The following is a 26,695-nucleotide window of genomic DNA, read 5'->3' on the forward strand; positions in this document are numbered from 1 at the left end:
CATGGTCGTGGGCTCAAGCCGTGCATGGGGCTCCACGCTGAGCACAGAGCCTGCTTGGGATTCTCCTGCCCTCCCTGTGTGTGTGTGTGTGTGTGTGTGTGTGTGTGTGTGTGTGTGTGTCCCCGTTCCCCTCCCCTGCTCGTGCACTTGCATGCATGCTCTTTCTCTCTCAGAAGTAAATAAATAGGGGCACCTGGGTGGCTCAGTCAGTTAAGCATCTTGATTTCAGCTCATGTTATGATCTCAGTGTTCGTGAGTTCAAGCCCTACGTCAGGCTCTTGGCTGATAGTGTGGATCCTGCTTGAGACTCTGTCTCTGCCCCTCCCCTCTTTGCACTCACATGTGTTGTCTGTCTCTCAAAATAAGTAAACTTAAAAAAATAGTAAAAAGGAAATCTTAAAAAGAATATTTCTGGGTAATAATTTCAGATGAAAATTAGCATGCTTTCAGGGAAAATAAGGATAATAAGGATAATGTACTATTTAATGTACTATTTATTAGGTATTTAGATTCTGTGCATTTATTATTAAATCCCAAAATGTATTGGTATGGTAACAAAGCTTCTTGCAGCATCCTCATTACTACATTTACCTTGGTTTTAAATGAAATGCTGTAGGGGCGCCTGGGTGGCTCAGTCGGTTGGGCGGCCGACTTCGGCTCAGGTCACGATCTCGCGGTCCGTGAGTTCGAGCCCCGTGTCAGGCTCTGGGCTGATGGCTCAGAGCCTGGAGCCTGCTTCCAATTCTGTGTCTCCCTCTCTCTCTGCCCCTCCCCCGTTCATGCTCTGTCTCAAAAATGAATAAAACGTTAAAAAAAAAATTTAAATGAAATGTTGTAAATGAGAAATTCCAACTGTTCTTTATAGTGGTAACAGTCTTTCATTTTATTTTGAGTATGCAAATCTTGTCATTCAGAAAGCATGTATCCATTGCCTATAATGAGCCAGGTATTTCGGTGTTTGGGACATAAGCCAGTTATTGCTTTCAAAAGAACCAGGGAGAAATGACGTAATCCCACACGGATTACACTTAGCAGCCTATGTACACAATACTTGGGGGAGGACTAAGCAAGAGAGGGAACTGAAGCTATCGCAGATCTCTCAGGCTAAGAATAAGGGGTAGACTTTATAGGCAGAAAGAATAGTTACTAAGTAAAGAGGCATAAAGAGCATGATACTTCCAAGTCATTGTGCTTGATTATAGTTTATGGTGCTTAGGGAATAGAGTGTGGTAAAAGATGATTTTCAGAAAAAAGTAAAAAGAACTGTGACTGTCCGACAGATACAACAGTGAACATGTGTTTAGGATTTTATTAAACTCATTCAGTGAAATAACTAGATAGAAAAGTTTTAAAACTTTCAAATTTATATGAAGCATCAGAATGTTGAAATAAATTATAATTGGAGGCAGAACTCTTCTGTAGAGTTGGGAGGAAGTCAGGTGAGTCTTTGCATGTCTTCTGTCAGTTACCTACCATTTGTAGATTTGTAAAATAGCTGCCTTGAATTAATCTGACAATGCATAGTTTTCCATTGGAATACAGATTTTTTTTTTCCCCTACAGGAGTGACAGGAAATTGTAAAGTACCTTCCAGTGCCCTGTCAGACACTTTGTACTGTATATAACAGGGAGTCAACAGAATTTTTGGATTAGGAGAATGAAATCAGGTTGTAATTTTAGATAAAACAATTGACGTGGCAGCATATAGGATTAATTAATGAGGGAACATTCAGTGTAGGGGAATGAGTTAGGCTATTATAGTGGTAGTAAAAGTGAAGAGTGGAGAGGGGCGTCTGGTTGGCTCAGTCAAGTGTCTTGGTGACTCTTGGCTTCAGCTTAGGTTATGATCTCATGGTTTCCTGAGTTCAAATGCCGTGTCTGGCTCCACGCTTGTGAGAAATAAGCCCACTGATCCAATAAAGGAGGGATGCAGAGACTGGGAGCACAGTGAAGTGAGGCTTTAATCAAGGTTCCTGCAAGAACTGGTGTCTGATGGACAGGCACACTCGGGGCAGTCACAGCAGACATTTTATCTCCTAGCATGTAAGTCCCTCCCTTGGTTCCTCATTGGCTGAGCACTACAGAGGCTACAGACTTACCCAGACATGGCCTTTGCCCATGTAAGGCAAAAAGTAGTCTGATTAGAACAAATTTATTCCTTGAGGTGATGCAGAGACTTTCAGTTCCCCCTCCCTTTGTTCTATGGCTCATGCTCATGAGCAAAAATAAGCCCACAAAATGGAGAGGGGAAGAACCAGAAGTGAAATGTCTAAGGGTTTGGGACTCTACTGTTGGGGTGGGGGCTGGGGGAGGGGGGTTCATACATATTTCCAATAGTCTGTAAACCTACCGTTAACTAGACAGCACAGCTTTTATTTGGTATTTCTGAAAATGAATCATCTCCCTCACTTCTCACACACTGACAGCATGGAGCCTGCTTGGGATTCTGTCTCTCTCTGCCCCTCCCCCACTAACACTGTCTTTGTCTCTCTCAAAATAAATAAGTAAACTTAAAAGAGTGAAGAGGGGGGATGGTCAATGGATGTTAGGATGTAGACTACTTTAAGACTTACACACTGATTAAATAAAGCAGACAAGGAGGTTTCTGGCCTAAGCAATTGTAAGGGCAGTGGGTCATTTTACTGAGAAAGGGACTACAAGGAATATAAAGAGATGCAGTGTTTGGGGCAAGATCATGGCAGTTTTTGGACATGGGCCTTTTGACATGAGGTGGGGAACCAAGGTAGAAATGTCCATTATACAGTTAGAAATCTGATTTGGAGCTCAGAAGAAAGATTGTGGGCTAATGATTTTAGCCTGGAAGATGTTAGTTAAACTGAAATTTATATAACAATAAATACCTTCAACCAGGGAGGACTTAAGTATGGAGGAAAGGAAGAAGGCCAGAAACCCTGGGGAACATCTTTATTTGCTTGATACTCAGGAATAATTATGTATGTCACAGAGCGTTATTATAATTTGGTTAAGTATCAGTCTTGCTTTTAATTTTAATGATGCTTGCTTAGCTTAATTTTATCTTTCATTAACATCTGAAGCTATTTTATTTTTTCTTAGTTTATAGCCTGTTTGTAGTACAGCAAGAGAACTTTGAAACCCAAATTCTTTTTTTTTTTTTAACTTAAGTTTATTTATTTTTGAGAGAAAGAGACAGAGCATGAGTGGGAGAGGGGCAGAGAGGGAGACTCAGAATCTGAAGCAGTCTCCAGATCTGTCAGCAAAGAGCCCGATGCGGGGCTCAAACTCACAGACTGCGAGATCATGACCTGAGCCGAAGTCAGATGCTTAACTGACTGAGCCACCCAGGCGCCCCTGAATCCCAAATTCTTAATTCTCACTTTATATACTTCCTCATTTTAGATTACAAGTTGACAGAGACTTAGTTTGGAGCCTTGTGCTAGTGTGAAGAGTGGTGTCCCCAGTGGACAGAAAATGGGAAAGAGGAAGTCACCCTTAGGTCTTTTGTAATGGGTTATTTTCATTAAAGCACTGTGAATTTCCATAATTAATGTCAGTGTCAAATGCATTCCAGATTCATTGGGGTGGGAGCTAAGTTTGCATTATTATTATGTAGCTAAATTTGAGTTGATTCTGCTGTTCAGTAATTGAAGGGAAGACAGCCAAAATTTATGTTCCCATTTTACCTTTTCACAATCTCATAGTTAATACAGCATTGCCTTTTTTTTTGAGGGAATATATTCACCCTATTTTATCTTATTCATGACTTGTAGTTAATTTTGAGGTAGCAACCCCTTTCCATCACTACTACCGATTACTTGTAGATGGGAAGTACAATTTTCAGGTTATTAAATCTGCTTATCTCATTTTTAAAAATGCACATGTGTAGATATGTGTAAATTATAAAATTCATTTAGAAAATACTGTCACAAGAATTTGGAGATACTTTTGAAATTGGCCTCTTTTCATATTTACTAGTATATGAGGATTAAAGTTCAGCAAAACATTGAAAAATCTTACTTTTTTTCTTTTTAGATCATCCAATTATGATGGGTTTTGAACCCCTTGTTAACCAGAGGCTACTTCCACCTACCTTCCCTCGATATGCAAAAATAATTAAAAGGGAAGAAATGGTCAACTATTTTGCAAGATTAATAGATAGAATAAAAACTGTTTGTGAGGTGGTCAATTTAACAAATTTACATTGTATTCTGGTAAGTACAAATCTCTGTTTTGGATTATGATTTTGATTGAACAACAGAATAGTTTATCACTTTTTAGACTGTCCCATGGATAAATAATATTGTTTGCTTTCTTTGATAGCTGGAGGATTAAGTGTTGTATGTGTATTGTCTGTATTTTTCTATTTAATCTTCACAAGGATTATATACTATCCATCTTAGAGATTAAAAGACTGAAGTTTAGATAATTCACCCAAGTTTGAAGAATGGGAATTTAAACCCTGGATTCTGTCTTCAAAACTTTTGTGTGTATACACATATGTATGTACATGCATGTATACATGTATATTTTCATATAAAAATTAGATCGTGGTGCTTGTTAACCTGCTTTCTTTTATCACTAATCTCTATATCATGAACATCTTTCTTTTCATGTCAACAAATAAACATATTTCTGTATTATTCAATTGGCTACATGGTATTCCATTGTAAACATAGATCACAATTTTTTCCAGTTCATTCATATAATAGTGAGGCCCTTTTCAGCGTTTTAATGTTATAAACGATACTAATGTGAACATTTTTGTAGGTAGACCTTTGTATCATCTGCTTCCTTCTTCCTTAAGTTATAATCCTAAACCATGAAGCTGCTGGGTTGAAGAGTATATACATTTTTACATATTTTGGATTAATCTTCTTTATGGGTTAAAATATAGAAAAGCAATGTTAGGAAGGTAGAAAATATGCAGAATAATACTGTTGTTATTTAGACATAAGCACAATAATTTATTTTGCACAACTCTGCATAGAGATACATAATTCCTAGCCCATGTCATTTTCCCTGTGAGGTCTTCCTTGTTGGTTCTAGGCTGCTTCTGTTCCTGTATTCCTGGAGATGATTATTATCTCATTTACATTCCTGGAATTGAGCAGCAGCCTCTGGAATATATTTTTTCATGGTCAGCAAAGATTTGTGCTTTTGTGTATGCTTTTTCTTGTAATAACTTTTTTTTCCCTTCTAATTCTTTGTCATTAACACCAGTATGAGTCTTCATTGCTTAGTGAAACTTCCCCTGTTTGTGTCTTTGTTACCCCATTTCTGTTTGCTTTTTTTTTTTTTTTTTGTAGTTTTTTCCTTATTCTGTCATAAGAATCATGGAATCTTAAAGGTTGAAAAGATCATAGACATAACCCAGTTCATTTTATAGTTCATCGTATAGGTAAACAAAGTTAAGGCTTAGAGGGCTTGTAACCAAAATAGATGATTGGTTAGTGGCATATCAGGAGTTAGAGACTTTCTTATTCTTCTGCTATATCTCCTTTTTTGATTCTTAATTGTGTAAATGTATATTTGTGTTCAGATTAATTGTAAGATTTTTGAAAAGAAATTGATCAATGTGAGTTGGAATAAGAATAATGCAACAGTTGGAATTTGACATTCTGGCAGAAAGTTATGGATTGCCTTGTCAGAAAGTTGAATGCTGAATGACACAGCATAGCTGGGGGAGTCAGGCCTGCACTTCTAGCACTGGACATGAAGAGGGCATAGAAGGAGAAGAATCTGGCTCCCTGGAGCACTTGGGACAGGAATACCTGTTGTGGGATGAGGGGAGGTAGGGAGTAGTTGAGGCTAAGAATAGAGGAAAAGATTAAAGTTAGAGGGAGAAGGAACCAAACAGTCTGGTAGTTCTGCCTAAGAAACCGGTCACTGTTCAGATAAGGAGTACATCTCAGTGGAAAATTGGGAAAGGACATGAGCATACCCACTGAAAAGGAAGTAAATGTGAAAAAGGTATAACCTTACTAGTAATTGAAGAAATGCAGTTTATAATAACTAGATTGAAAAGTATAGCAATATTTAATGTTGATGGAGGGAAATAGCTCTCCTATACTCCTGTGGCTGTCTCTCTCAGAAGTCTTAAAAATAGTGTATATCCTGACCCAGCAACTCCCATTCTAGAGATTTAGCATAATAAAATCATCTAAGATATGTTGCGAAGATGAACTAAAGAGGTATTTGGTGCGTCATCATTTGTAATCTTGAAAAACTAGAAACACTGGTGATACCACTATCCATCCTATGAGTATGTGTAGAATATATGCCACAGTGCCGTTAAAAAGCATGTTATAGAAAAATATTGACATAAGGAAATGTTTGTGAATGTCAAGTCCTGTTTCAAAAATACTTTACCCATTTTATACATTGTCACACAGAAGTGATGGTCAGACACAGCGAAGTTCAGTTTTTCAAATACTGGAATAACGAATATCAAGATGTCAGTTATGACTGTAGTTTATGGTCTGCATGTTTCTGTATTTTCACATGGGTGAATATGGGTGGGGCAGTTAAATAAATGGATTAACAGTTTGGGAGATGTGGTTGACTGTAGAGAAAAGATTGGAAAGGAACAGAGTAAACACAGGGGGATAATAAATTAAGAGACCGTTACTGCAGTTCAAGGGAGAGAGAATAGAAGGATGGCAGGGAGGTGACATGAGGTTGTCAGAGTTAGAGCTATGTATGAACTAAAATTGATAGCATATTGGTGATGAATTAAAATATGGGACATGAGAGAGCTTTCAGGAAGGCCCAGGGTTTCTGACTTGCAAATCTTGATACACACTGGTGCTGCTTACCAAAATGGGGAAATTCAAAGACCCTTAGTCAACTGAGGGTCTTAGTAAGGCCGATTTTGAGGTACCTTTGAAATATTTATGTAGAGATATTGAATTAGGTATTGATTATATGGATAGAACTTAGAAGTCTGTGTTCAATATATAATTTTGGAACTATTACAAGTAGTAATCAAAGGAAGCATGAATACGGAGACGATTGTGAGGGAAAAAGTATATAGCTTGAGAAAAGAAAAATAGTCTGGAACTAAACTTTGAACCTACAGAGCAGACTGAGAAGTGACCACAGAGGAAGAAACTCATGGAAGTCAGTTAAAAGGTTTTTCAAAAAGGAAGTCCTGTCACATACTGCTGAGAGGTCAGATGAAAGAGGTGAATAAAGTCCAAAACAGATGTTGATTGGATTTGGTATCAGACAACAGTGGTGACTAGAGTGAAGAGCCAGGCTAGCGTGTGTTGATGAAGGGGGCCTTTGAATAAGGAGAGATGATGCAGCCAACTCTTTTAGAAAGTTTGGCTGAGAAGGCAGTGGTTAAGAGTGAAATGTGGGAGCATGTGACAGTATTTTTTCTTTTTAAAGATGGGAGAAAATTTTACTTAAATGTAGATGGGGAGGATATGGCAGAAAGGGAGAACTTAAATTATCAGGGGAAAACAAGGATGGATTATTGACCATGCGTAATGTTCTGATAAGACCAAAAGGAATGCAGTGTGTAGTACAAGTTGGGGGTCCTCCGTTGTTAAAGTGGGCAAGGTAGGATCTAGGTACAAATGTGGGTTCAGTGGCTGAACATTCAGAGGCTGAAGCAGAGGATTGCCTGCTGGATAGATGACTTAATTTTCTTTGTAATGTTAAATGGGAGGACATCTGTGGTGAACATTCACTTTGAAAAGTGTGAGCAAGGTATAAAAGTTAATTGTTAAAAAAGTGAATTGACTAGAGAAACTTGGTAGGATTTGGCAGAGCACCCCTTTAAATTGAGGATCATGAGTCTGGAAAATACAGAAAAATATGAAAATGATAGGTAACTACTACCCTATATAATCTATAGAAGTTAACATTTTAGTGTATTTTCTTAGCTTTTTTCTTTTATCTATGTATAAACCCATATATAGTTTTCTAAGCATATCTTTTCAGGAACAGTTATATGAATCCAGTTGGCCTGGTTACGTGGTATTTATTTCTGTGAAGTAGGAAGTAAACTTCTACCATTAGTTAGGAAATTATTATTGGTACTATTATTTTCATGGTGTGCATACATTATATTTGTATACACAATTGACTATTGTTCAGTTAAAAAAAAATTAGGCTCCAAAATCCTCCATCATCCTATTGATACAATTAGACAATTCCTATAGAAATGATTCTTAGCTCTTTGTCATGTTTTAATTCTACTAGTATTTAATTTGCAGAAGGTCTGATAAAAATTGCATGCTAAATAAAACATTTCTGGCTTTTATTAATCTATTAATGACATTACTTTTTCTGTGTGTATCAGGATTTTTTCTGTGAATTTAGTGAACAATCTCCTTGTGTTCTTTCAAGATCTCTATTACAAGTAAGTTCTACATAGTATTGAAATACTTCTTTAAACATCAAATTATTTGCATGTCGACATTGTTTTATTGATTGCTGGAACAAAAGTAGATGCTTTTAAAGGATGTTCAACAGTTAGTGTTATATTTTTGTGATAGAAATATTGGAATATTAGACATTCGCCAAGACCATATGCTGGACTATAAAACAAACCTTAATAATTTAAAATCAGTTGAAATCATACAAAGTATGCTCTCTGACTATTTTGCAATGAAACTAGTAATCCATAAATATTTTCCAAATATTTGGAAATTAACACACTTCTAAACAACCCTTGAGCCAAAGAAGGAGTCTTGAGGATAATTTGAAAATATTTTGAACTGAATAAAAATGAAAATATACAGATTCTGTGGGATATAACTGAAGCAGTGCTTAGAGGAAAATTTATAGGATTAAATGTTTATATGAGAAAAAAAAGAAAATGGTTGCCAGAGGGGTTGGAGATAGGGGAATGAGTGAAATAAGTGAAGGGGATTAAGAGATACAAACTTCCAGTTATAAAATAAATAGGTCACAGGGGTGAAAAGTACAGGATGTGGAATATAGTCAATAGTATTGTAATAACTTTGGTGACAGATGGTAACTGCACTTGCCATGGTGAGCATTTCCTGGTATATAGAATTGTCGAATCACTGTGTTCTACATCTGAAACTAATATAATACTGTATGTCAACTATACTTCAATTAAATTTTTTTAAAAAGAAAGCTCTGAAAATTTAAGCTTCTGCTTTAAAAAAAAAAAAAGAGCAAATGAAACTCAAAGCAGGCAGAAGAAAAGAAATACTACAGATAAAAGCAAATATCAGTAAAATAGGAAACAGGTAAACAGTAAAGAAAATTAATGTAACTAAAATCCTGATTCTTTTGAACATATCAGTAAAATTGAAGAACCTCTAACCAGGCAGAACAAAAAAAAGAAGGTATAGTACAGATGAATAATATCACAAATGAAAAAAGAAAGGACCACTGCAGACTCCAAAAGGGTCTGTAAAAGGATATATGGGAAATATTATAAACAACTCTGTGTCCATAAATTCAAAATCATAGATGAAATGGACCAATTTCTTGAAGGGCACTATCAAAACTCATGAAGAAACAGAGAACTTGAATGATCCTACATCTGTTAAATTGAATTCATAGTTTAATACCTTCCAACAGAGAAAATTCCAGGTCAATTCTGTACAGTCTGTTCCAAAAAATAGAAGAGGCAACAATATACATAATAAAGCCAGCATTATCTCAGTAGCAAAACCAAACAAAGACATTAAAAGCATGGAAAATTATAGGCCAGTATCCCTTATGAGCATAGATAGAACCACCTTAAAGTATTATGATATCAAATTCAGCAATATATAAAAAAAAAGATAATACATCATGACCAAATGGGCTTTATCCCAAAAATGCAAGCCTGGTTCAACCTTTGAAAATCAGTCCATGTAGGGGCACCTGGGTGGCTCAGTCAGTTAAGCATCCGGCTCTTGTTTTCGGCTCCAGTCCTGATCTCCTGGTCATGAGATTGAGCCCTACTTTGGGCTCTGCAAGGAGTATGGAGCCTGGTTGGGAGTCTGTCTCTGCCCCTCCCCTGCTTGCGCTCACTCTATCTTTCAATAAACATTTTTTATTTAAATTGTTAAATTTAAATTTATTTTTAAATTTGTTTTTTAAATAAACATTAAAAAAAAAAAAAAAAACCAGTGTAATCCACCATACGATCAAAGTCTCATGGGGCGCCTGGGTGGCTCAGTCGGTTAAGCCTCCAACTTTGGCTCACATCATGATCTCATGGTTCATGAGTTAGAGCCCTGCGTCCAGCTCTGTGCTGACAGCTCAGAGCCTGGAGCCTGCTTTGGATTCTTGTCTCCAGCTCTCTCTGCCTCTCCCCCACTTACACCTTGTCTCTGTCTCTCTCTCTCTCTCTCTTAAAAATAATAAACATTAGAAAAATTAAAAAAAAAAAGTCTCAGTACATTCAGGGAAAGCATTTGACAAAAGTCAGCATCCATTCATGACAAAAACTCTTGTCAAAACTAGGAATAGAAGAAAGCTTCCCTTAACCTGATATAGGGTATATACAAAAAACTTGCAGCTAACGTCATACTTAGTGATGAAAGATTAAATCCTTTCCTCCAAAGATTGGGAGTAAAGTGAGGATGTCAGCTCTCTCACTCCTCTCTTATTCAACATACTACAGATGGCCCATGACTTAAGATGGTTCAATTTATGATTTATCGACTTTGTAACAGTCTGAAAGTGATGTCCATTCAGTAGAAACCATACTTTGCATTTTGAATTTTGATCTTTTTCTGGGCTAGCAATGTGTATTATAACTCTCTCTCCTGATCCTGGGCTTGACCAGCAAGTTGCAGCTCCCACTCAGCTACACAATCACAAGGGTAAACAGCCCGTTTAACCATTCTGTTTTTCACTTTTGGTATCGCAGTCAATAAATTACTGGAGGTATTCAACACTTTATTATCAAATAGGCTTTGTGTTAGATGATTTTGCCCCACAGTAGGCTAATGTAAGTGTTCTGAGCACATTCAGAGTAGTCTAGGCTATAAGCTGTGGTGTTCGGTATGTATTCAGATGTATTGAATGCATTGCAGCTTATTCAACTTAAAATGGGTTTTGGGATGTAACCCCATTATAAGTTGATGGAGATCTGTATTGGAAATTTTAGCCAGTGAAAAAAGGCAGGAAAAGGAAACAAAAGGCATACAGCTGAACAGGGAAGAAATCATCAGCGTTTTACAGACATTATTTTCTGTGTAGAGCACCAGAATTTTTAGAGAAGTTCCTAGACCAGATGGGTGAGTTTAACAAGAGCACAGGATATGAGGTCAATATACAAAAAACAATTGTATTCTTATATACTTTCAGGGAACAATGGGAAGTCAAAAATTGAGCAGTACTATTTACAATAATCTCAAAAAAACCACAAAATACTTAGATATAAATCTAATACCTGTTTGTAGACAATGCAGAAAAACTAGAAGTATTGGTGAAAGAAGTCAAAGACCTAAATAAATGGAAAGGTATATACCTTGTTTGTGGATTGGAAGAATTAATATTTTTAAGATGTTCTTCCCAAAATTGTTCTATAGATTCAAAGCAGTCTCAATAAAATCATAGCAGGATTTTTTACAGTGTTGCAAGAACAGTTGGACAGACATATGCAAAAAAAAATTGACTTAAATGCATCATAAATCTAAAATGTAAGACTATAAAACTTTTACAAGAAAAGACAGGAGAAATCTTTGACTTTAGAAGGCAGAGTATTCTTAGGTATGACACCAAAAACACAATTTTTAAAAAATGGTCAGTTGATCAACTTAAAAGTATAAGTCTGTGGAAGATACTGTTAAAGTGAAAAGAGACTACAGAATGGGAGAAAATATTTGCAAATCATGTGTAGCATAGGACTTGTATTATACAAAGAAATTTATAAACCTAACAGAAACAGACAACCTAGTTTTTTTAAGATATTCAACATAATTGGTACTAGGGATATGCAGATTAAAACCACAATGAAATACCATTATCTTTCTTTTCTAATATCTTTTAAAAAGAAGAAAGAAAAACTGATAATACCAAGTGCTGGTGAGGATGCATTTACTGATAATTCCATGAAGTGCTACAACCACTTTGTAAAACAATTTGGCAGATTCTTATTAAATTAAATGTACAAATCCCACTCCTGCTTAATGTTTACCTAAGAAAAGTGAAACCCAGTTTTCTCCTGGAAACCTGTATGCGAATGTTTATAGCTATTTGTTTCATGATCACCCAAAACTGGAAACAACCCAAATGGGTTAGGAAATCAAAGAAGGGATAGTATAGGAAATATTAAAATATGCTGAGGTCAGTAAGGGGAGAAAATGAAATGCAAACTATTGTTAAATAATTTATTTTAAATTTAATCATTAAATAATTTTTCCAATTTCAGGAAGTGTGTATTCCAAAATGTTCATAAGAGACAAAGTTTGTCAACTAAATATTTAGAGCCATTTGCTGTTTAATAACTTATGAAGCCCTCTTTCTTATATATTAGCTTATTTGACATATTCAGACTAGTCATTTCATTTTGGGGTTTGTTTTTTTAAGTTTATTTATTTTTGAGAGAGAGGGAGAGAGAGAATTCCAAGCAGACTCCTCACTGTCCGCACAGAGCTGGACACAGGCACAATTATGAACCTGTGAAATCATGTCCTGAGTTGAAACAAGAGCCAGCTGAGCCACCCAGCTCAGCCACCCAGCTCAGCCACCAGGTGTCCCTGGTCAGCTCATTTTGACTAGTTCACTATTATTGCCTTTGGCTTGAGAGGTATTTTTTCTTTTTTTTGTTTTTAAATTTTTTTTTCAACGTTTTTAATTTATTTTTGGGACAGAGAGAGACAGAGCATGAACGGGGGAGGGGCAGAGAGAGAGGGAGACACAGAATCGGAAACAGGCTCCAGGCTCTGAGCCGTCAGCCAAGAGCCTGACGCAGGGCTCGAACTCACGGACCGTGAGATCGTGACCTGGCTGAAGTCCCACGCTTAACCGACTGCGCCACCCAGGCGCCCCGAGAGGTATTTTTTCTTTATACACCTTCATCAGAGTACATCTTAAATATAGATTAACAAGTAATAACCCATTGTGGAGGTAGTGATTCATTGATTTCCACCAGGTTTTTATGCTTTAATCTCTTCTGTTGTGTTCATGTCACAGTAATGACGGTTGTATGTACAATATGTCAAGATTTTGACAGCATTACTAATACATAACATTTGTCTTAAGACTACTTTCCTGGTGGATAACAAAAAGGTCTTTGGAACCCATCTCATGCAAGACATGGTGAAAGATGCACTTCGGTCTTTTGTCAGTCCTCCGGTGCTCTCCCCAAAGTAAGTACTGTGAGACTTTTCTTAGCGTGTACATTTCTTAAAAGCCCCAGGTCTCTGTGCTCGTTTACAGCCAAGGCATAAAAACTGTTGGAATCACATCTTCATGCAGAAAATAAATAACTCATAGTAAAATTAATTGATTTCTGCTGCATATTATTTAGATTTAAACTGAAGTTTTTGTGAGGTTGACATTAGGCTCAATATGAGAAGAAAACCTTACAAGGAATTATCAAATACAGTAAGTTGCATTGATTCTTACTGTGTGCAAAGCACTGTGTTAGGTAAGCACTTTGGGAGTAATTATAAAAAATCAGATAAGGTCTCTTAATCTGAGTCTAGATAAAAATAGAAAATGCAGATAATTATTTCTTAAATTATGTTCTGATAGAAACATGTTGCTTTAATAAGAGGCTGGAAAGGATTTCATACAGCAAGAAATCATCATTTGTGTTGGCATTTTAGAAAAGGAATAAAGCTTTTCCAAAGGGGACGGAAGAAAGGTGTTGTTATTTCTTAGCAAAGAAACCAGCATGTCTAAAGACATGAGCATATGAATTGTGTATTTTAGGAACAGTTAGTGGTTCAGCATTCAATTTGTTGAATAAATCATGCCACATCTCACATAAAACTTTTTCCTCTCTTAACTTGGGTTTCTCAGAAGCAGATCCTGAGACTTAGAAAGTGTTCCCAGGAGCAGCGCCTGGTGGCTCAGTCAGTTAAGCGTCCAGCTCTTGACCTCAGCTCAGGTCATGATCTTACACTTCATGAGATCAAGCCCCTCATTGAGCTCTGCACTGGCAGTGTGGAGCCTGCTTGAGATTCTCCCTCTTTCTCTCTCTCTCTGCCCCTCCCTCCCTCCCTCCCTCCCTCTCTGTCTCTCTTTCTTTCTCTCTCTTTATAAATAAATGAACGTTAAAAGAAAAAAAAAAAAAAAAGAAACTGTTCCCAGGAGAAACCAGCGGTGTTTTCGGCAAGTGGGACATGCAAAGGAAAAAAAACCATGCAGAGGTATACTTCAGGGAAAGTAACTCTGGTTATGTCCTGGTGGGAAGCTCTGGAGATAGTGTGGGTAGCACCTCAGAGTTGTTAGGGATAAAACAAAGGAGCCTGAGAATTTACCCACATACGAGTCCATTAAGGACTGACTCTGGGAGGAGGTAAATTCCCAGGCAGCCTCAGTGTTGCTTATATTCCCTGTTTCATTCACAGTAAAAGCCACAGTCCTTATGATTGAGCCTAGGAGGTCCCATACACTCTGGTCTAGACTCCTGTCCTGATGCCTCTCTGGCCTCATCTCTTACCCACTCCCCCCATCAGCCACACTGCCCTCTTTGCTATTCCAGGAACATACAGGCTCACTCTCACCCTACAACCTTTACACAGAGTCTGAGGTGGAGGACATTTTACTCAGAAATCCCCAAGACTGACTGCCTCACCGCCTTCAAGTCTGTTTAACTTCATCTCAGTCAGGACTGCTTTGATCAGACCGTTTAAGAAGTACAACCTCTCCCCTGCCTCAGCCCAGCACTGGGCTGTATATAGTTCTCTCTCCTGTAACAACGATCTTCTTACCTGCTGTATAATTTGCTCCTTCACTGTGCTTACGTGCTGTATATATACACTACATAATTCTTCATTGTGTTTATTTTTTATTTCCCTCTCGTCCTCCCCCCACTCCCGTTAGAATATGAACTCTACAAGGTCAGGGCAGGTCGTTTTGGCTCTTTGTTCACTAATGTATCACAGGTGCAAGAACACTGTCTAGCACACAGCACATGATGAATCTTTGTTGAATGAGTGAATAAATAAATGGCAGTTGGATGGTTAAGATAGTCTGGGACTTACGAGTTTTGAATGCTTTGGTAAAATTTGGTCTTTATGGTCAGTGAGGAAGTGCTCAGGTTTTTAGGAGGAAATTAGCATAGGATAGTATGTATTTTTTTATGGTGCGTAGTTTTTAACAGGAAACAAACTGGTAGTGATAAAGGAGGCAAAGTGTTGAGGTAGGCTAATTCGGTACTACAGGCAAGAAATGATAAAGGATTAAACTCTGGGATTATAAAGAAGACAGACCTGAGGAACATTTCAGAGGTAAAATTAATAGGACTTGACAACTGATTCAGCAGGGGAAGGAAAGGAATAAGAAGGTAAATAAGTTGCTTTAAAAAAAAAAAAAAGAAACCAGAAGCTGGTTGTTTATATTATTATATAAAATTATGTTTATATTATTATATAAATATATGGTCATGTTTGAAGTTTAGACAGTGCATAAAATGTGAAAAATAATAAAAATCCCCTGAAGTCTTAGCCTTGAGGTAACATTTTGATGACCATCACTATAGATCTCTTAGATCCCTTAGATCTGTGCTACATAGATGTATGATACACATTTGACTTTATGTAAATAGGATCATGTTAAACAAGCTGTTTTTATCATGAACTTTTAATTACTTTTTGTGGATTGCTTTCTTAAAATTTTTGTTTTTAAAATTCTTTTTTTTCCCCCACTCAAAGGTACATCATGAATTTGTGTTTCAAATGATCTGATGTAGATCCAATTAATTCTTTATAATGATTGCCAAATATATCATAATGTGAATGTATTCTGTGCATTGGGGTTTACTGGATGGGGGCATGTGTACTTATAATAGATATTACCAGATTGCATTCTAAAAGATTGTAACAATTTGTATTTCTGTTAGCAGTATATGAGAGTGCCCATTCCCTAACTCCTTTTAATTTTTTCCAGTGTGTGTAGCAGGAAACAATATCTCATTGTTACTTTAATTTGAGGATTTAATACAATATTTATTGAACATTTAGAAATACTTTTCTATGAATTGTTTATATCCTTTTCCCATTAACTTTTAAGTGGTTTACTTTTTTGGAAAATTTATATGAGCTGTTTGTACGTTATGAGTATCTAATATACATCGTTAAACAATAGTATCTATCATACAGTATATAGCTCCTCATAGTATACAAGTCCTGACTAAATTATCTTTCAACTCCTTCATTTGTGATAGACATTGCAGATTTTTTTTCCTTAAGTTTTCTTTTGCATCACAATTTTTGCCTTCTGTGTGGTAGTTTTTGCTACTAAATTTTATCCAATATTAGGTTTCTTGTTGGAGGTAAATCGCCCCAGCACATAGGTTGTACCTTTAGTCACTTCCAAAGATTTTTGTTCAAGGTTTTGTCCAAAGATTTTTATTCTTGTGCATTTAAGATTAAGTGGTGTGAAGATAGAAGTTCAACCTGATTTTCCTTCTAGGTAGTCTGTTGGGTGAACATCACTTACAATATAAACCATCATTTCCCACTGGATTAAAAGAAGACCACCTTTATTTTACTTGGAAATCCTTTATGTATTGAAATTTTTTTCCAGTTCCAATGATAGTGTTTTCTTTTTGTTTTGTTTTTAATGATTCTTATTATTGTGGCTTTGTCTTAAGTTTTAATATCTTGTTAAGACATGTCCTCTGGCTACATTCTTTTTCAGGATTTTGTTGGCCCTTCCCTGGTTAACCCTTTATTGGGCGTGTGGTTTGCAAATATTTTCTCCCGTTCTGTAGGTTGCTTTTTCATTTTGTTGATTGTTTGCTGAGCAGAAGCTTTTCAGTTTGACGTAATCCCGCTGCTTATTTTTGCTTTTGTTGCCTTTGCTTTTGGTACAAAACCAAAAAATCTTGATCCCCTATGTTTTCTTCTAATACACCAGAAACTTCAGATCTTACATACAAAAGTGGGTCTTTAATCCATTTTTATTTGATTCTTGTGTATGGTGTAAGGGTCCAATGTCATTTCTTTTACATGTGGCTGTCCAGTTTTCCCAGTATTACTTATTGAAGAGTCTGTCTTTTCCCCATTGTATATTCTTGGCTTCTTTGTCAAAAGTTAATTGACCATATATGCATGCTTTTTTTTTTTTTCCCCTAGGCTCTCTATTCTGTTTTATTGATCTATGTGTCTGTTTTTATGCCAATAATATTCTGTTTTGAATACTGTCACTTTGGTAGTATAGTTTGAAATCTGGGAGTGTGATGCCTCCAGCTTTTTTGTTCTTTCTCAAGATTGCTTTGTTTTCAGAGTTTGGGGTCCCATATAAATTCTGGGGTGGTTTTCTCTATATCTGTGAAACATGCTATTTGAATTTCAGTAAGGATCGACTCTAACAATATTCTTCCAGTCCAAAAGCACAGAATATCTTTCTACTTATTTGTGTCTTCAGTTTCTTTCATGAGTGTCTTACAGTTTTCAAAAGTGTATTGATCTTTCCCCTCCTTGGTTAAATGTATTCCTGAGTACTTTATTGTTTTTGGTGCTCTTATACATGGGATTACTTTCTTAATTTCTCTGATAGTTTATTGTCAGTGTATAGAAATACAGCAGATTTTTGTATATTGATTTTTTATACCCTGCAACTTTACTCAGTTAAGTAGTCCCAACAGTTTTTTGATGGAATTTTTAGGTTTTCTACATAATATGTCGTCTGCAAACAGACACTTAAAAATTATTTTAAAATTTGTAATTAAATACATCCAGTATTCAGATTTGTATAAGTGACATACACTACCATCCATTTAAACAATATTTTTCTTTGGTTTTTATATATTCACCTTTTGGAGAATTGATAAAATTTGATAAAAATGCATATTTATATGAATTTATAAATTTTATCAGTTCCCTTATGTAATAAATATAATAAATTAGTACTTGCTGTTGCCAGGCCAGAACCTTTTTGGGTTCTAGGGAAGAGAAGAACACACCTGCTAACAAGGCACCTCGCATCCAGTGGGAGAGACTGAACAGTAGACAAATACATAATGTGAGTTTGTAGAAAGATAAAGGGGATAGATAGTTCTCTTAGGGCATAGTTATAGAAAGCATGTGGTGAAACGTGAGTGAACTGAGGTAGTGAGCTGTGCAGAATCAGGGTCGGGCTTCCGACAGCAACATCATGTCCTAGAGTAGAGCTGAGCTTGAGTATCAAGGAGCAGCTAATTTTCACGAATTAAATTATTAGAAATACATCTAGATCAGCAGTTCTTAAGCTTTTTTGTCTTGGGACCCCTTTACATTCTTAAAAGTTATTAAAGACCCAGATAGCTTTTGTTTATATGGGTCATGTGTATTGCTACCTACTGTTTTAGAAATTAAAACAATACTTTAAAAATATTTATTAATTTTTTAAAATAGGAAACCCATTACATTAATCGAAACATTTTTGTGGAAGACAACCATGTTTTTAAGAAAAATTAGTGATAAAAGTGGCAGTTTTACATTTTTGTAGATCTGTTTTCTGTCTGTCCTAATAGAAGATAGCTGAATCATTTTGACCTGCTTCTGCTTTCAGTCTGTTAACGCATGCCATGTAGACTCCGGAAACACTTACCGTACACTTGTGAGAGAAGGAATACCAAAGGCGAATAACATCCTAATGTTATTGTGAGAATGGTTTTGACCTTGTCCCCTAGAAAGCATCCCAAAGTCACCACCCCCACCGGGGGAACCTGGGCAACATTCTGAGAGCTGCTAGCTGCCATTTCAAATCCAACTCCCCGCACCCCTCCCTCCCCAACACTCCAGCCAGTCCTTTCCTCCACCTCTGGTCCTAGAGGTGTCCACTGTGCACTACAGTTTGTGTCTCTTATGAATGCTTATACACTTCACCCAAATATGTGTCCAGAAATAATACATCCATTTATTTTATATGTTTTTAGACTTCACATAAATGTTGTCACACTGTATACATCCTTTTGCAACATGATTTTTTCATTCAACATTAGGGTTTTGAAACCAACAGGTTTGATACTTCGTTCATTGAAATCCACCCTTGGAATATGTTGCAGTTTGTTTTGCTGTTTCTCTATAAATGGACATTTAAGTTCTTTCTAATTTATTACTATTGAAAACAGTGCTGTAGTGAACTTCTTTGAGTATGTCTCCTTGTGCACATAGGCTGTCTATACTTAGAACTGGAATTAATTGCTGATCGTAGGGTATGTGCATCTTCAACTTCACTAGTTTTGCCAAATTGCTTTACAAAATAATTTAACCAATTTGTATTCCAGACAACAGGGTATAAGAATTCCAGTTTTCTTAGACTTTGTGCTTTGTCATAATCAGACTCTTCAGTTTTTGACAATCTGATATGTGTGAAATAGTGTCTGTGTCTGATTTGCATCTTTCCCTTTTCTATTTAACAGTCTCCTTTAGCACTTTTATTATTACTTATTTAGGGTTAGTTACAGTTCAACCTTCATTGTTCGAAGATTCCATATTTGCAGATCTTGCTTACTTGCTAAGATATATTTGTAACCTTCAAATCATTGCTCTGCTCTCGCTGAATTCATGGACATGGGCAGAGCAAAAAAAAAAAAAAAGAAAAAAAAAAATTAGAGTCTCCCGGTACTGAATAAGGAAACTCTCTACCTTCTTTTTCAGTTCTTATACCGTGAACAGCTCCATTAGGTGCCATGTTCTTCACATTTTTGTGCTTTTTGTTGGTGATTTCATAGTTTCAAATGACCTCCATCTGTAATGATACGCTATCTAGTGTCCCTTAGCACAAGAAGGCTGTGGCATGCCTTTCAGAGAGAATATGTATGTTAGATAAGCTTCACTCAGCCATGAGTTTGGTAATGAATTGGCAATATACATCACATAAAGCATCTTTAAACACATAATGCAAGGTCATGTAGTGATCAGTTGATGAAGATGGTGTCACCAGTGGCTGGCAGGAACCTAACCCAGTATTTTACCCTAGCGGCAATGTTGCCGTATCCTCTAATTCAGTGTCTGCAGCAGCTTTAAAGAATAGAACTATCATGAGTACCGGGAATTGACTGTATATATGACAGAGTTCATTGCATGATAATATGTAAATGTTACTCCACTGTTTTAGAATTCCAGTGTTAGAGATAAGAAATGTGATCCTGATCTAATTCTTTTTTTCCTTTGTTAAGTGATTGGACACTTTCTTCTGGAAGATTGTAAAGTTTCTGGGTTTTGTTTGGGTTGGTTGGTTGGTTGGTTGGTTTTTCTGGAATTTAAGAGTTTTACCAGAATGTACGTGTCTGATTTTCAGCAACACCTGTCGGGAACTCAGTCCTTAAAGCCTCAAGTCTTCCAATCAGTAATTTTCCTTTATTTATCTCTTGTCATTTTTGCTGTGATGTGAGAAAGTTCTTCCTTGACCTTCAAGACTACAAGTGAGCATCTTTTCATCTGTTGAATTTTTAAATTTGAAAATCCTAATTTTGGGATCCAGAAAGTCTTTTTTTTTTTTTTTTCCTCCTTTAAGAGCTTTATTTTAATCACTTTAAGTAACTTTCTTACTTTGGAGTTAAAGATCTAGCAGACCTTCTAGCACTTCTCTTTTGCCACCACCTATTCCTGGTGTTCTGCCTCCTCTTTCTCATGGCTGCTGTGTGCACTGTCATTTTCCATTGCATGATTGTGGCTCTGTTGATCTTTGAGGCTCTGGTCAGATTGTTCAGTTATGGCAAATACTTAGAAGTAGTGAGTTGTCTGCTCCTGTCAGTGTGCCAGGGAAAACTCTTTGCTTTTTTCCCATGTTCTTAAGTGCAAAGGCCACTGACCTCAGGGATAGAAACAAAAATAATCTTCCCATCTATTCAGCCCCCGAATTGGCTGAATTGGCTCCTCTAGAGCCAGGCAGGTAGCAGACCCTCCCCTCCCAAACTGCTCAGGAAGGCTTTAGTCACTTTAATAACTGAGACAAGGAGCACCAGAAAGGAAATCACTTGATGAGAATAGAGGATGAGCTGCCAGAAATGTATAAGTGAGGATTTTGGCCAGTGGTTGGAAATGTGGATACATCTTTAAAAAATTAGGATTCTGTATAGCATTTTCTTTGTAATTATTATTATGGGTATAATCTATGAGGGTGTTAGTTGTAGAAAAATAAATAACGTAGTAGGGCCATGAAAAAGTAGAACTTTGGAATTTTTCTTCTCTGCTTGTTAATTTGATCTTGTTGGATCCAACTCTGTCCAAGTATAGAACTGGAAGAATTGGAAATGTACATTTGTTGTGCGAATAACACAATAATAGTGAAATATTTCTTAATCTAATGCTAACAGTGTTTAATTTAGTAAGATATTTGGTTCCATTTTCTATTTTTTCCACAATTTTGGTCTGTTGGTATCCCTGCTGCTTTTTGTAGGCCAAATAGTTTGATTTTAATGAGCATTATCTTACAGGTGCTGCCTATATAATAATCACCAGGCTAAGGACTGTATTGACTCCTTTGTTACTCACTGTGTTCGGGTAAGAACTGCAGTTTGGATCATTGTGATGGATACTTTAAAAATTGTGGGGAGTGGGGCGCCTGGGTGGCTCAGTGGGTTAAGTGTCTGGTTGTTGGTTTCGACTCAGGTCGTGATCTCATGGTTTATGAGATCAAGCCCTATATCAAGATGCCTGCTTGAGATTCCCTCTCTCCCTCTTTCTGCCCCTTTCCCGCTCACACACAGGCACTCTCAAATAAAATTTTAAAAAATAAAATAAAAATAAAAATTGTGGGGTGTAATTCCTTCAGTCACATTCATTTGTGTTACTTTTTTCATCCAACAGTTCTTAGTCATTTTCCCCGAAAAAATGAAAAATTTCTGTCTGTTCTTGCACTTGAGGAGATAGCTTTCTAATGTGGAGTCTTCCTGGCAGGTCGTTAAATACTGAGGCACCTTTGATGTCCTCTCACTGTAACCCCCAGGGACCACACAAGCAGAATTAAGTTACGACCCCCATCTGGGAAAACAGAAGTTGTTAAAATTTTTTGTAAATGTGCACAAAAACTATTTTTGACCATATGAACAAGGAATGTTTGTACCAGCCCCAGATACTTCTCTTTGTGCTACCTTAATGAACAGGATTATAGTAAAATTAAAATTACTACTTGAGATGGGAGCACAAATTTTTTTCAAATATAGGGTAATTAGGAAAAAATATAAATCTTGTAGTGGATTGAATTAATCATAAATCATTCTAATTTAATTATATAAACATTTCTTTTGGAGAACTGAAACAGTTTGGGAGGCCTAATTCCAGTTACTAAAATATAGCAAGGCACCTTGGGAGGGTGAAAGGAGGAGAACTAAAAGGCCAGATCTCGTCTGTATCATTAACATTTTATCATTGTCAGGAAGATCACTTCACTTTTCTATAAATTCCCCCGTCTTTAAGAAGTGAGGTATTAATACTGCCCCTGTACCTCATACATAGGCTAGTTATTGATCAAGTGAGATAATATCTATCAAACTGTACAAATTTAAAACAATTCTATTTGAAGGATCTTCTGATTCGCATTTCTTAAATCAGAGCATCTTACCATTCGTGCATATTGTCTGATTAGTGAAGTGTTAACAATATTTTAGGATATCGAATAGGAATTGAAGAACCTTAGGGTTTATAGAGAACAGTTGACCCTTGAACAACACGGGTTTCAACTTTGCAGGTGCACTCATGTGCAGATTTTCTTCAATACGGTACTATAAATATAAATGTACTTTCTTAAGATTTTCTTTATAACAATTCCTTTTCTTTAGCTTACTTCATTGTGAGAATACAGCATATAATGCATATAACATACAAAATAGGAGTTAACTGTTGATGTTAACTGTTGATGTTATCAGTAAGTCTTCCAGTCAACAGTTGGCTATTAGTAGTAGTTAAGTTTTGGAGGAGTCAAAAGTTATATGTGGATTTTCAACTCTGCAAGATATAAGTGCCCCTAACCCATGTGTTGTTCAGAGGTCAGCTGTATCAGCCATTACTTAAGCCTTATAATTATTCTGGTATATTTAAAGTAGCACAGAAATGTTACCCTTGAACTTTGGCTTATGGCTTGAGATCCTCAGAAGAGGAAACTATTCTCTTGGAATTGTGGGAAGATATCTAAAGATTGAAGTAACATATTTTTGCCATATGAAAACAGGTTTCATTAATAGCCATTTTCTTCTGGCTCTTGATAAAATCTTGTGTTAAGTTTCCTTAAAAAGAAATACCTATGTAAGAAATACGCGTAGTCCTGATTCTTACCTCCACAGTAATTTTTTCCCCTTAAACTAGATTTTGAAAACTTAGAATGTTAATTTTCTTTAGTGTCAAGAAATTTCACATTGGCAGTTAACAAATCGTATGTATTTGCAGCCATTCTGTAGTCTTATTCAGATCCATGGACATAATCGGGCTCGACAGAGAGATAAGCTTGGTCATATTCTTGAGGAATTTGCTACCTTGCAGGATGAGGTAAGAGCCAACAAGTTGCCCTCCCTTCTAAAATTAAGCAGTTCATTTACCTTGATCAGATTTTTAAAAACAGTTCTTTGGAACAACGTTTTAACTATTTAAGTTTTTAGCATGATTAATTTACTTTTAACTTAAAATGTAACATTTCCATATATCAAAGAAAGAGTTTACAAAAAGAGAACAATAATCCAAACTGAGAAACCTCTTAAATTATTTCTTTGATAATCAGGATAAATTATAAAATATGTGTAGAACTATAGTTTTATAGCAAGTTCACATTCTAACAAAAATCTTAAGACAAACCATAAGAGACTCTTAAATACAGAGAACAAAATAAGGGTTGCTGGAGGGGAGGTGGGTAGGGGGTTGGGTTAAATGGGTGATGGGCCTTAAGGAGGACACTTGTTGGGATGAGCACTGGGTGTTATATGTAAGTGATGAATCACTAAATTATATTACTAAAATTAAAAAAATAATAGATTTATTATGTAGCTGTGGAAAAGAAAACCTTAATATTCCTGTCAGCAGCAATATTAATTGATAACATAATTAAAAGCCTAAAGTCAATATTTTGTATTTTTGTTTTATAAAATGTCTTTTTAGTTTAAGGAGCATTTAGGTAAACGTTATCCATTGTGAAATGGGAAGTTTAAATGTGAATGGAACCAAAAAATGTTTTGAAAGTATAAATTCTTTAGTGACAAGTTTTATATTTTCTGTGTAAATGCTATTTTTAGCTGTTTGTCGTTTTTTTTTCATTCTTTCATTACCTTGAAATGAAAGTCCGTGTTATGACATTTTATTCTGATAGGCAGAGAAGGTTGATGCAGCCCTTCACACCATGCTGTTGAAACAGGAACCCCAAAGGCAACATTTGGCCTGTTTAGGTACCTGGGTCCTTTATCATAACCTGCGAATTATGATCCAGTATCTTCTGAGCGGCTTTGAATTGGAACTCTACAGCATGCACGAGTACTACTACATATATTGGTGAGAGAACAATTTGAGTTAAAATCGGTAGTGGGGAGCAAGTAGAGAAGATCTGAGAGAGCATCTGTAGAACAGAATATAGTTTCACGGTACTTTTTCATTTAATGTGTTGTGGGACAATTGAAAAACATCTGTTAGAAATTAGAGCCAGATCGTCTTGAACATCTTCAAGTGCTGTAACACCATACAAATGTTTTTTCCAGCCATTGAATGTTTGTTTCCAAATTAATAAAAGTGATTCCAAAGTAAATGGATTAATTGAAGAGGTTTTTTTTTGTTTCTAGAGAGAAAAACCACACACATTTAGCTCTGACTTCAGTGACAATAGGTGCTAGCTGTGGAATGTACTTAACTGAATTAAAGTTCAAAATTTGAACCAGATCTTTCCTCTGAGAAGAAATGAAGATTATCATTGGGAGCCATAAACTGTTGCACACTGCCACCCTGGGGGTTTCTCTCAGCAGTTTTGAAGGAGTTCATAAGAGCTGTCCTCCTCAGCCAATAGTTCTTTGCTTTCACTTGAAGATGAAATAGAGAAACCTAGTCAGAGGATGCTTGGAAATACTTCAGGCACGGGAAAGCTGCCGTAGAAAGAAAATAAATTGAGAGCTAATGGATCTTTTTTTCAGTCTGGCCATGTATGGTGGTAAATAACCAGTGTTGCTTATCACAAACAGCTAAGTTTAGTATATCTTAATAAGGTTCATCTTTTTAACTCCTATTCGAATTATTTAACAGTAATTAAGATACTGTGTATTCCTTGGAGTCATCGCTATGAAGGAAGGAAAGTAATTCTTTTCCAAGCTGACATGGTTTTGTTATCATGGCTGTCAGGGCTCCTAACTTGGTTATGAAACTTGAATTTGAACATTGAACTAAAGTAATACGAGAATAATATTATTTGCTATACCCTCTGACATTTATGTAGGTAACAACTCTTACCAACAGGTGTTAATATAGCTACTTGGCATATGTTTTGTTACTAACTCACAGTAGACAAAGTATCCAAACCAGACATTTGTGGGGGAACATGCTCAAGTTCCTTCTCTGAGGTTTGAGTCAGCTTTTGGGAAGCTTTTGTGCTCTTGATTTCTCAGAATAAAATTTATATATATATGCTTTTTGGCACAAAGAATTGGGCTCTTAATTAGCAAATAAATGATAATCAGATAAACACTCTATTAGAAACGTATCTGCATATTTGAGCAGATTCATTTCTTGTTAACGAAAAAAATTTTAGTTATGCCTATAAATACCCTTGTGGTCTACATTCATGTTAGTTTTAACTACTTTTAGTTTCAAAATTATACATTGGGCTCCAGCATTTTCACAAGATAAACGTGTTACATTGTTCATGAATATCATCCCTAAAGCATGTGGGCCCTTTAAAAATCAGCAGTGGAAAACATTGATTCTTAAACTCTGGAGTGCATCATAGTCACTTCTCAGTCCATCGAGCTCCTGGTTTAGCAGGTCTGGGATAGGCCTCCATCATTTGTATTTCTCACTAGTTCTGGCGATACTGCTGCTGGTCCGGTGATCACAATTTGAGAACCACTGGGCTAGAGTATCAGTACTTTGACTCTCCATAGATATTGTGTATTAATTTTGATAATGCACTTAAAAGCTCACTGAGATGTCTGATATTTGACAAGAAAAGCATGACATGCGCCAAATTATCTCCTTCACTCATATATGCCCCTCGGGTTCAATATTTGGAAGGTAGAAGGCAGCATTCGTTCTCTATAGAAATCCTCTCATTGAGTTAAGATACCCTCAGATTTTGTAGTGTATTGGGGCGGGGGGGATTCATTTGTATCCTGTGTATTTGCAGGGGGGGTGGAATTCATTTGTATCCTGTAAAAGGATACTCTAAATGCCTTTCTTAAATTCACTGTCAGCAATTATTTTCAGATGAAATTGTATGCTTTTTTTTTTTTTTAATCAAACGAAAATATGTTTGCCAGTTTGCTGTTGCTACCAGGAAGCATAGCATTCAGATTAACTTACAGTACCTAAGTCATTCCAGGTGTTTGGGGTTTTTTTGGTTTTTTGTTTTTTTGCCAGTTCATACTGTTTTGATTTATCGAATGTGTGGGTTTTGTTTGGCTACAACAAAAAGGAATGTTGTTTATCCTAAGTTGTGTCTTCTGACTA

At 36.3% G+C, this 26,695-nt stretch overlaps 1 protein-coding gene across 3 annotated transcripts in view; it reads left to right on the forward strand.

Annotated features, from left to right (window-relative positions):
* NAA35 (N-alpha-acetyltransferase 35, NatC auxiliary subunit) overlaps positions 1–26,695 on the forward strand; it is a 95,065-nt gene that overhangs the window by 60,631 nt on the left and 7,739 nt on the right. For all 3 annotated transcript variants that reach the window (XM_011288304.4, XM_023242227.2, XM_023242228.2), the window contains exons 12-17: positions 4,011–4,189; positions 8,290–8,349; positions 13,167–13,273; positions 21,502–21,568; positions 23,450–23,548; positions 24,360–24,538. In XM_011288304.4, coding sequence (XP_011286606.1) covers positions 4,011–4,189; positions 8,290–8,349; positions 13,167–13,273; positions 21,502–21,568; positions 23,450–23,548; positions 24,360–24,538 — 691 coding nt within the window. The remainder of the gene's footprint in view (positions 1–4,010; positions 4,190–8,289; positions 8,350–13,166; positions 13,274–21,501; positions 21,569–23,449; positions 23,549–24,359; positions 24,539–26,695) is intronic.

The sequence above is a fragment of the Felis catus genome, chromosome D4 (genome assembly GCF_018350175.1).
Source record: "Felis catus isolate Fca126 chromosome D4, F.catus_Fca126_mat1.0, whole genome shotgun sequence".
NCBI lineage: Eukaryota > Metazoa > Chordata > Mammalia > Carnivora > Felidae > Felis > Felis catus.